Here is a 12,198-nt window from a genome sequence, read left to right on the forward strand (position 1 = left end):
GACCACTTAAGTAAAGACTCATTTAATGGTCAATGCTAATCTGAGACAGGAGAAAGGAAGGAGAGATGGGGAGTGAGTGTTGTTTGGCAAAATAATTAAGAGGAGTAGAGATGAAGGAAGGTGGAGACTGATCGATGTAGGTTGGCATGAACGTGACAGAGAAAGGAATTGTTGCAATAGAGTGAAGATGAAAGCAGTGTGTGTCTGTGTGTGTGTCTGTGTGTGTGTGTGTGTGTGTGTGTGTGTGTGTGTGTGTGTGCTGGAGAGGAATGGGGTTCAGAGGGATTTAAGGGGATCTTATTAGTAAACAGATGAACTGCGTGGTGCTATATAAACAGGTTCCGGTCCAGAAAAAAGATAATTACACCTTCATTAAAGATGACCAGCCTGTCCCTGCACTTACGCTCAGCCATGGAGAGAGACAGCAGGGTTTTCTATGGAATTGAGCCTTCCTCCTAGCTTAATAACAAGTGTCTGCATGCGTGCGCGTCAAATCAAATTTGATTTGTTACAAGCTTCGTATACAACAGGTGTAGACCAACAGTGAAACGCTTACTTACGGGCAAGAATTGAAAAATAATAGAAAAATAATAACACAAGGAATAAATACACAATAAGTAATGATACCATGGCTATATACACAGGGTACCAGTACCGTGTGTGTGCATCTAAAATACAGTCGTGGCCAAAAGTTTTAAGAATGACACAAATATTAATTTTCACAAAGTCTGCTGCCTCAGTTTGTATGATGGCAATTTGCATATACTCCAGAATGTTATGAAGAGTGATCAGATTAATTGCAATTAATTGCAAAGTCCCTCTTTGCCATGCAAATGAACTGAATCCCCAAATAACATTAACATTGCATTTCAGCCCTGCCACAAAAGGACCAGGTGACATCATGTCAGTGATTTTCTCGTTAACACAGGTGTGAATGTTGACAAGGACAAGGCTGGAGATCACTCTGCCATGCTGAAGGAGCTTGAATAACAGACTGGAAGCTTCAAAAGGAGGGTGGTGCTTGGAATCATTGTTCTTCCTCTGTCAACCATGGTTACCTACAAGGAAACACGTGCCGTCATCATTGCTTTGCACAAAAAGGGCTTCACAGGCAAGGATATTGCTGCCAGTAATATTGCACCTAAATCAACCATTTATCCTAAGGTCTGAGGAAATTCCTCAGACCTTAATCCCATTGAGAACTTGTGGTCAATCTTCAAGAGGCGGGTGGACAAACAAAAACCCACAAATCCTGACAAACTCCAAGAATTGATTATTATGCAAGAATGGGCTGCCATCAGTCAGGATTTGGCCCAGAAGTTAATTGACAGCATGCCAGGGCGGATTGCAGAGGTCTTGAAAAAGAAGGGTCAACACTGCAAATATTGACTCTTTGCATCAACTTCATGTAATTGTCAATAAAAGCCTTTGACACTTATGAAATGCTTGTAATTATACTTCAGTTTTCTATAGTAACATCTGACAAAAATATCTAAAGACACAGAAGCAGCAAACTTTGTTTAAATTAACATTTGTGTCATTCTCAAAACTTTTGGCCACGACTGAATAATCCTCAATTCTGACTGCCAGAGTCTGAAATAGTCTGTTGAACCCTATTCAGAGTTAGTAGTGGCCTCATTAGTACATTGAGCACTAAAAGAGCCCTCGTGAGAGTGCTTGCAAAGCGTTGCTGGATCAGTATCCGATATGCTTAATAACACTGAGAGACATCTCCTGTAATAACCCATGTGCTCCCAAAGAAACAGGCTTACCGTTGTTGCTGCGCAGTGACCTGCCAGAGATCCCATTGGTCCCTATGGGGTGGTGACCCCCGGCCCCACCCACTCCGCCCACCTCTCCGGGCTGCTTCAACAACTCTGTCAAGGCCCTGCAGAGAGAAAGACAAGTGTTAGGTTAAAGATCACCCATCAGTAAGACGAGAGAACATTGTGTCAAATTGATTGAGATCACCATAGAATTAAACTCCTTCTACAACATCAAATCAAATGGAAGTGTGCTGCCATCATGTCCTAATCTGTGTGATTTGATCACAATGAAAGCCCTCTTATATGTGATGTCCATTGGTGTGTAAAACAAACTCTTTAATCATAGTGTAGTATAGTACTGACCGCTGGAACTTTTTAAAGAAATCGGTTGAATTTAAATGGTACATGCCTGCTGACAGCTTAGCTGGCTAGACATGAGCCCTGGTCAGTACTGCTGTGATAGGAAAGAGGGTTAATATGTAGATCATGCCCTCCAGACTGAATGACAGCAGGGATAGACAAGGACTAAGTCCTGAGGCCATGCTGAAATACTGTCCCTCTGTTTTTCATGCTTTTCTTTTCACTTGTTGGGTTTCTTTCCAAAATGCCCTCCAGTCACCCATTCAGCAGTACACAAACATACACTCTACTCCTTAACTCATTACCACCAGTTAGTTGCTGTCTGTCTGGCTAGTCTTTCTCACTCATACCCTCTGTTTCATCCGCCTCCTGCTTGGCTAAAGCATTTCTCGCTCTTTCTCATCCTCTCTCTGTTTTCTTTCTCTCGGGCATTGCTGAGGGTGCTGTTATTGTGGAGTGCTGGTTGTTCCACCTTCTCAACACAGCTGTCAGCTCTCTGAACCCGTATTCTAACCCCCCAGGACTGTCACATCTCCTAGCTAATGTAAAGATGTAAAGGGATGATGTGATTTGATGTGAGAACATTGCAAGACTTTTAAGAAAAATTCCCAGAGCCCTCTCTTAGGCTCAGACATTACAAGGGCAAGGAAATGTTTAAACCACGATGGCAGCCAAGTGCCCTGGCAAATCCCATGCACAGATACATTCCCATGCACAGCCAATCGTGAACTGTCTTTTTTTTATCATAAGAACCTGTGAAAAGTGTTGGACAAGCCAGTGTTCCTCAAACACAATTCTCAGGGTTGACAGAACTACAGTATTTCTCTGGGTGTTGTTTCAAACATTACAAAGGAAATTGTGTTCGATAGCTCTTCCAATTCTACTGCAGTGGTCAAATGTCAGCTACTTAGAAAAAAGGTCAGATTTAGAAAATGTGATTTTATGGCTTTGTACATTTCAAAAAGCCCTTGTAGTTTGTCACCGAAGATGTTCATTGAGGCATTAGTATGTTTAGACTCGCACTCTCTCTCTCTCTCACTCTCTCTCTCACTCACACACTGTGCCACTTCGTTAAGAGAGGGGGCAACATTGTTTTCCAGATTCTATACATTACAGGGGTTATCTTGAGGTTGAGTCAGATAGGGCCACAGATGAGAGATTCATTTGTTGCAGTTTAATTACTTAAAATGGATTGTGTGCTGTAATACAAGAAAGGAAAGGAATCGATTAATGAATTAAAGATAACCATAAAGTTTGGTGCTCCCTCATCAGCAGTAGTGTGTCAGCAGAAAGGAGAAAAGTTAAGTTGGGAAAGTTTAAGTTCGACCTGAGGGGCTTTACTGTATGAGGCAAGATCCCGGGAATTCTTGAGTCATAACGTTGCTATTTCCTCCATATGCTGGTTGGTCGGTCCTGATGATGATGACTTCTGTAGTACTGCAGTGTCTGAGGTTTCCACAGGGTTGACTTGTCAGTTGCTTTGAGGGGCATTTGAAGGGAACGAACACGTGAAAACATCGACAGGTGGAAACACAGCACTTACTGGGCTGGTAAAATTCATAATGGTTACAAATCGAAAGAGCTTAAAGCCTCTGTGCAAATGTGTTTTTGGCGCACCAATTAAATATGGATGGTAATTACATCAAATGGATTTCACAATCTATCCATCATCTTCTCAACCAAGTGCAAATCTTGGCTGTGCAATCATTGATTATTCAGTGGTTTATAGAAGAAGATGATCTTAAATCATGTTCACACAGCATGTCAACTTAAGGGGAAACATGTTGCCCTTAATTAAACCATCACAATTCAGTAAAGTAATTATTACGATTGTCTTGTGTTAATTAGAGCCGTATAAGCCTGGAACCAGCCGTTTGAAAGTCCCCCAACTAGGTTCTCACACTACATGAAGCTGTCCACACATAGAGGGAGCACTACTGAAGCACCTAGAGGTCATGTGACGTGTGAAAACGACTACGATCATTGAAACACAGCTATTCTAGGAGAGGTGAGGCGAGGACTTGTTTACGCCACAGACAACTCGATTGAATGATTGAACAAAGGACATAGACTCAATTATTTAGAACGATTTTACACTGAGTTAAGTTTGTGAGATGCTTCACTCATTGATGGATGCTACAGTGTAGTGCACGCAGGTTTACAGAGTAAAATGAATTAGACTGTAGTAAGGTCTGATACTCAAAGCTGGTTTCCTCTGGTATTGTTCAAGCATGAATCAAATTATGCTAATGATAACTACTGTTGTGATTTCAACCATCTGTAGCTAATTGTTTAGTTTCTTGCTGATACACTACACAAGAACAAAGGCATGAGGCAACACTACTTCGATTCCTTTTCTTAGATCAATTATATTAAATTATAAACGGCTCTGGGATCGGCATGAAGGTCCTGTTACTCTGAGAATTTATCATCACCCTAGTGGAGGCAGTGGGGGTTCAGGTTGGAGTTGAAGCCTGCCTATCTCCTCCGCACTCCCTGTGAGTGGTAAGGGTGAGGCCTGCCCATCTCCTCCGCACTCCCTGTGAGTGGTAAGGGTGAGGCCTGCCTATCTCCTCCGCACTCCCTGTGGGTGGTAAGGGTGAGGCCTGCCTATCTCCTCCGCACTCCCTGTGAGTGGTAAGGGTGAGGCCTGCCTATCTCCTCCGCACTCCCTGTGGGTGGTAAGGGTGAGGCCTGCCTATCTCCTCCGCACTCCCTGTGGGTGGTAAGGGTGAGGCCTGCCCATCTCCTCCGCACTCCCTGTGAGTGGTAAGGGTGAGGCCTGCCCATCTCCTCCGCACTCCCTGTGAGTGGTAAGGGTGAGGCCTGCCTATCTCCTCCGCACTCCCTGTGAGTGGTAAGGGTGAGGCCTGCCTATCTCCTCCGCACTCCCTGTGAGTGGTAAGGGTGAGGCCTCTATCTCCTCTGCACTCCCTGTGGGTGGTAAGGGTGAGGCCTCCCTATCTCCTCTCCACTCCCCATGGGTGGTAAGGGTGAGGCCTCTATCTCCTCTGCATTCCCTGTGGGTGGTAAGGGTGAGGCCGGCCTATCTCCTCTGCACTCCCTGTGAGTGGTAAGGGTGAGGCCTCTATCTCCTCTGCACTCCCTGTGGGTGGTAAGGGTGAGGCCTCCCTAACTCCTCTCCACTCCCCATGGGTGGTAAGGGTGAGACCTCCCTAACTACTCTCCACTCCCCATGGGTAGTAAGGGTGAGGCCTCTATCTCCCCTGCACTCCCTGTGGGTGGTAAGGGTGAGGCCGGCCTATCTCCTCTGCACTCCCTGTGGGTGGTAAGGATGAGGCCTCTCTATCTCCTCTCCACTCTCTGTGGGTGGTAAGGGTGATTCCTGCCTATCTCCTCTGCACTCCCTGTGGGTGGTACGGGTGAGGCCTCTCTATCTCCTCTCCACTCCCTGTGGGTGGTAAGGCCACAATCAAAGTGAGTGGTGTTGAGTATTAGTTCATTACCACCAGACAGCTGGAGCCCACTGAGCAGAAGAGGCCTGCTGTGACCCCCTGCAGTCCCAGCCAGAAGCCAGGGTGTCTCACTGTTTACCTCCAGCTGCTGTCCACTACTGTACAGTACAGTAAAATAGAATATAATTCAGATTTAATATTTTTGTTTATTGTCCTTTGAAGGCGTAAATTACAGAACACTTCTGCATGTTTATATCACCTTTACTGTCCACTGCTCTGGGGTTTGTTTGAAATCCTTTGTTCTTGACACTGGAGTATCTGAATCACCACCACTGTCACACCAGGTTAGTGTGTTTTTTCTTGCCTCTACCATCCACCACTAGCTATAGTGTTTGTTAATACACTTTGTCTTATTTCTACGTGGGGTTTTATCTGCGGCACCCCACCTCGTGTTCAGTCCACCGGGGTTATTATGAGGACACCCCACTGAGTCACCCCCAAATCCCACTGAGGGTGTGCTGCCGAGGCTAAGTGTGGGTGGGGAACTTGAGCTACCAGAAAAGTTCCCCAAACAAAAAGATAAAATAAAGCCTCCAGCGCAGAAAACTAATTCTGGACTGCATGGTGTGACAATGGCTTGGTTCACATTATTTCACTCCCTAAGTGATTTGATTTGATTTGAAGTGCCATCATAGAGCCCAACAGCCAGCTTCACTCACCAGGCGTGAAAGTTTTGTACACATTCCTCATCTGTAGCTCTGCTCTTTCTCTGTCTTGGTGTTCAAGGCTGACAGAACCAACAGCTCTCCCTAAACCCTGTCTCCCTTGATCAATAATTCAGGCTGTGTCTCCCTGGTGCTCGCTAAGGGAGGGATGTAGTAGCAGAATTGACACCCTGTGTTTTGGGTACTGAGTCTCCCGCCCCCGGTGCTCAGAGTCAAGTACCCTCTCACCCAGAGAGGCCGATGCTATAGCTACCACTGCCAGATAGTGAGCCCCAGCAGTGTTAGTGCCTGCAGCTGCCTGCCACTGTCTCCCCTACTTTGGTATTGGACGTGACAGCTGCCAAATAGTGCCTCTTAGCATGGCTGTGTGACTATGCCAGGGTATGTTTATGTTTGTATTTGGGTGGGTGGGCATGACTGTGCTGTCTGCAGTGGCCTAGTTCGCTTCTGAGGAGTTGTGTGTGTGTGTGTGTGTGTGCACTGTATGTGAAATGTGTATAGTACATGTAGTTGCTGAGGCTACGTCTCAACAACACACACACACACACACACACCATTTGTTACACCCTTCATCATTCCTAGGATGAAAAGTAATTCCAGCACCTCATTCACATTCAACCATTGGATAGACTGGACTCTGGAGGAGCACCTCAGAGATCAAGCTAGGCTTTGGGCAAAGATGTCATGGGAGCTAGGGTTGAATATATTCCCTGTATCTTACCAATGTTCCATTCCGGGAATAAATCCCTTTTCTCCCAGGTAACCCGGTATTTTCAGACAAAACCGGAAGTATTATAAAGCATATAAATAGGCCTATGTCTGGATTTGATTACAATTTGATAGAAAATGCAAGCCTGATTCTACCTGAGCCTGATGAGCCATACATTAAATTAGTTTAATGAGCACAACATTGACGACATTTAATGAGCCCAAAATAAATGTGCCGTTAACCAATACATAGGCCTATGTGAACTACTGCTCATTATGCACGACAAAAAAACATAAAAGCCCATAGATAGCTAGCTGTATGCTCTCTTGGGTAAAAACTAGCTCCAGTAGGCTAGTCTTTTGGAGTGTGAACTGTATTACTCAAATCAAATCAAATCCAATATTACTGCACTATATCTTATTATACTGTATTATATGGACTGGAATTACGCACATCATTCAAACCATGATAAAGCAGGGAGAGAACATGCAATTCTGGTGCAGCACATCTGGCCTACAAAGTTACAATTATAGGCTAGCGAAAATGATTTAAATGTCTAAATATAACAGGGCCTATTTGTATAATTAGTAGGCTGACGCATATATGCCATTCATAATATTTCCCCTAATGTTATTAGCCTGCTTCCTCTTTCTCTCTCTATTGTTACATCATTCCTTCATCTCTTTCAACAGTTAAATGAAATATGTTTAGTTGTCCTTATCGTCATCATTCTAATGACGTGCTTGAATAGTATGGGACTACAATTAAATGCAGAAGGCTTTCACTTCTATTCACAAAGATTGAATGGTTATGGGTCTGAATAAATAACTGCTATAGCCTACTGCCATCGTCTCATTCGCTCTTCTTTCAAACTATCCATGAATTCTATTGGCTAGTGTATTTAACATTCAGCTAACAAGAACTTGCGTCCCTCTTCGAATAGAAATGCAAAAAAATACAACGTCCAGCAAGCTCTTTTAGTATAGCTTTTCCTGCATGGGACTCCAAGAGCTAAGGAGTGTTTTTTTTTAAGGAGACAGACCAGCAGAGTTCAGGTGTGTGTGTATTGTGCAAGAGACAGAGTGTCACGTTCTGACCTTTATTTCCTTTGTTTTGTCATTATTTAGTATGGTCAGGGCGTGAGTTGGGGTGGGCAGTCTATGTTTGTTTTTCTATGATTTGGGTATTTCTATGTTTCGGCCTAGTATGGTTCTCAATCAGAGGCAGGTGTCATTAGTTGTCTCTGATTGAGAATCATACTTAGGTAGCCTGGGTTTCACTGTGTGTTTGTGGGTGATTGTTCCTGTCTCTGTGTTTGCACCAGATAGGACTGTTTTGGGTTTTCACGTTTCTTGTTTTTTTGTATTCAGTTGTTCATGTGTACATTTACGTATTAAAAGAACCATGGACACTTACCACGCCGCATATTGGTCCTCTGATCCTTTTCGCCTCTCCTCTTCGGAAGAGGAGGAGGAAATCCCTTGCACAGAGGCTATAAGTTAGAAGCTTATTATGCATAACCCATCATTAATTAGCTAAATAGAAGGCTAATGCTGCATTGAATGTATTACCTGAAAGAGGTAGGCTATATATAGGGCTATGTATCAATCTACAACAGGATTATCTATTTTGGATGCAATTTGAATGGAGTTGATGGAGAGAGAATGCTAGAGAGAGTGCTCGCGTGTGCACTGATTTAAAAAGCAATGATATTTGAGTGTTTTAAAACTCTGCAGCTGCAAAACGTTAAAAAAAATATCTTTACAGTAAAAAAATAAGGTGACCCCCGAAAGCCAGCTAGAGATGGGTAAATTAAACACATATTCAGTTGTTATACTACTGTAGCATACAGCATGCAGCAGCAAATGAAGGCCTACCTGTCACAAGAAAAAAAGTGACCATGATGAGATGCTAGGTCTACATTGTGAACTGTGCTCAATATTGAGATGGGCTGTCTCAACCCTGAGTGTTGATGATTCATCATGCAGAGGCCGTAGAGAAGCCAGGTTTAGACATCACATATAATTTAAGTTCCATTTCACACATGCTTTTCATAAAAATAACTATTATAATTGACCTGTTTCTCGCAGTTAATTTATCCCAGGAAAAAGGAGTGGTTTTGGGCAGTAAATCGTGGTAACCGGGTTCCTGCCATTCAACCCTAATAGGAGCTAATTAATGTCAACCATTGACTCCTACTTAAATGAATGTTGGGTCTTTAGGACACACAGACCCTCTCCCAGGGATGCAGTCATCCCATGAAGACACACTAAGGTCCACATGGCCCTAATACTGTCCCTATCTAAGTGACGCCACAGACTGGCCGTCGTCTGACCATCATCCCCATGACAACCTGCCCCAGCACATAGCCTTATCGCTTCATGACCCATCATCAGCTCCATCTCCACTGTATGGACAAGCGATCAATGCCGCCCCTGACATTTTCCTATAGAACTGTTCCAGTCCCATACTGGCCGTGTCATGCCTAAGATGTCACTGTATATTACCGACCTGCCACGGGGCTCAGGGTTTTCATGACTTAACAATAGCATCGTTCCATTCGCCATGTCAATGTAATGTCCTTGTAATAGCCTTCCGGCACGTTAGCGGGCGAGGCTAACGGACCTGTTTTTGACCGCAGGGACACATGGCATAATGGCCATTTGCTCTGTTGTGTGCTGTGGCTGTTTCCTGTTCCCTGTGTCCGGCCCGCCTGGTCCATCCCCATTTCGTAAATCCCATTTTAAAGCCGATTGTTATCAGTCTCCTGCATGGTATCAGCGCTCCTAAATGCTCTGTGGTGATTTATTACGCCTCCCACAGGGGAATCTCACGTATCTAATTAGTCATACCTCTGTCCTGACCCTTCTGCCATCAACACACAAACATATTCAAAATCCTATTTTCCGTAACCCCTTAACCTAACCCGAACATTATCCCTAACGTTAATCCCTAACCCTAAGTTTTGAACCTATCTTTAACCCAAAGCCTAACTTTAACCCCAACCCTAAACCTAACCCTTAAGCTTACAACACACACACACACAGGTCACTCTATATAAGCTCATAGCTTGCACACACACACACAGATGGGTATACCGCTCACAATACATAAGATCAAAGTATTCCAATGCATGTACAGAGGATACTCTCAGAATACAGAATGTCACAATGTTTATTCAAATACACCCACCCATATGAGTACACGTTCCTCTAAGCACTTTACCCAAAAGCCAAAATAAACACTTCAATGCTTTTCACGAGCAAGAAAATAATCTCCTCCCCGCAGTGCAGAGTGAAATCAAATGATGTATCTTATGAGCCCACACATTCAGCCTAGCTGAGTGAAGGATGACTCCAACTTTCCGCCATTATTAATGCATGGGGGCTTGAATGGAGCCATGCGTCGTCTGCGGCTGGCCTTGTGGGACCGAAGCCAATGTCCGTCACTTCATGTCAGTCACTGCGCACTGAGTGTACTTTGGTGTTCGATAACGCTCTATTGGAAAATAAGAGGCCTTAGACAGTGATTCACTGACAGCCAGGAGCTCGTCTGATTTGTGGATCTACTCAGTGAGCAACAGCAAACCAACAGAGAGAGTGAGGGGTTGAAATATTGTTTCCTGGGGACAAACACTGTCATCCATCTTTTGAGGCTTAAATACAGAAACTGTACAGAGGAATCTATTCTAGGGCACAGCCATTATGGCTCTGGTGTGGACACTGTGTTAACTAACCTCCGGACGAGCTTCAATGCCATACAACTCTCCTTCCGTGGCCTCCAACTGCTCTTACATGCAAGTCAAACTACAGTGCCTTGCGAAAGTATTCGGCCCCCTTGAACTTTGCGACCTTTTGCCACATTTCAGGCTTCAAACATAAAGATATAAAACTGTATTTTTTTGTGAAGAATCAACAACAAGTGGGACACAATCATGAAGTGGAACGACATTTATTGGATATTTCAAACTTTTTTAACAAATCAAAAACTGAAAAATTGGGCGTGCAAAATTATTCAGCCCCCTTAAGTTAATACTTTGTAGCTCCACCTTTTGCTGCGATTACAGCTGTAAGTCGCTTGGGGTATGTCTCTATCAGTTTTGCACCGAGAGACTGACATTTTTTCCCATTCCTCCTTGCAAAACAGCTCGAGCTCAGTGAGGTTGGATGGAGAGCATTTGTGAACAGCAGTTTTCAGGTCTTTCCACAGATTCTCGATTGGATTCAGGTCTGGACTTTGACTTGGCCATTCTAACACCTGGATATGTTTATTTTTGAACCATTCCATTGTAGATTTTGCTTTATGTTTTGGATCATTGTCTTGTTGGAAGACAAATCTTCGTCCCAGTCTCAGGTCTTTTGCAGACTCCATCAGGTTTTCTTCCAGAATGGTCCTGTATTTGGCTCCATCCATCTTCCCATCAATTTTAACCATCTTCCCTGTCCCTGCTGAAGAAAAGCAGGCCCAAACCATGATGCTGCCACCACCATGTTTGACAGTGGGGATGGTGTGTTCAGGGTGATGAGCTGTGTTGCTTTTAGGCCAAACATAACGTTTTGCATTGTTGCCAAAAAGTTCAATTTTGGTTTCATCTGACCAGAGCACCTTCTTCCACATGTTTGGTGTGTCTCCCAGGTGGCTTGTGGCAAACTTTAAACAACACTTTTTATGGATATCTTTAAGAAATGGCTTTCTTCTTGCCACTCTTCCATAAAGGCCAGATTTGTGCAATATACGACTGGTGTGTTCCTTGTTCTTCATGATGCTCTCTGCGCTTTTAACGGACCTCTGAGACTATCACAGTGCAGGTGCATTTATACGGAGACTTGATTACACACAGGTGGATTGTATTTATCATCATTAGTCATTTAGGTCAACATTGGATCATTCAGAGATCCTCACTGAACTTCTGGAGAGAGTTTGCTGCACTGAAAGTAAAGGGGCTGAATCATTTTGCACGCCCAATTGTTCAGTTTTTGATTTGTTAAAAAAGTTTGAAATATCCAATAAATGTCGTTCCACTTCATGATTGTGTCCCACTTGTTGTTGATTCTTCACAAAAAATACAGTTTTATATCTTTATGTTTGAAGCCTGAAATGTGGCAAAAGGTCGCAAAGTTCAAGGGGGCCGAATACTTTCGCAAGGCACTGTAAATGCATGCTCTTCAACCAATCGCTGCCCACACCTGCCCGCCCGTCCAGCATCACTACTTTCTGACTTA

General features: G+C 43.9%; 1 protein-coding gene across 2 annotated transcripts in view; it reads right to left on the reverse strand.

The window, feature by feature from the left end:
• LOC112226144 (protein shisa-8) overlaps positions 1-12,198 on the reverse strand; it is an 85,245-nt gene that overhangs the window by 55,689 nt on the left and 17,358 nt on the right. For both annotated transcript variants that reach the window (XM_042307532.1, XM_042307531.1), the window contains exon 2: positions 1,773-1,888. In XM_042307532.1, the coding sequence (XP_042163466.1) occupies positions 1,773-1,888 (116 nt within the window). The remainder of the gene's footprint in view (positions 1-1,772; positions 1,889-12,198) is intronic.

The sequence above is a fragment of the Oncorhynchus tshawytscha genome, linkage group LG27, assembly GCF_018296145.1.
Source record: "Oncorhynchus tshawytscha isolate Ot180627B linkage group LG27, Otsh_v2.0, whole genome shotgun sequence".
In the NCBI taxonomy this organism is placed as follows: Eukaryota; Metazoa; Chordata; class Actinopteri; order Salmoniformes; family Salmonidae; genus Oncorhynchus; species Oncorhynchus tshawytscha.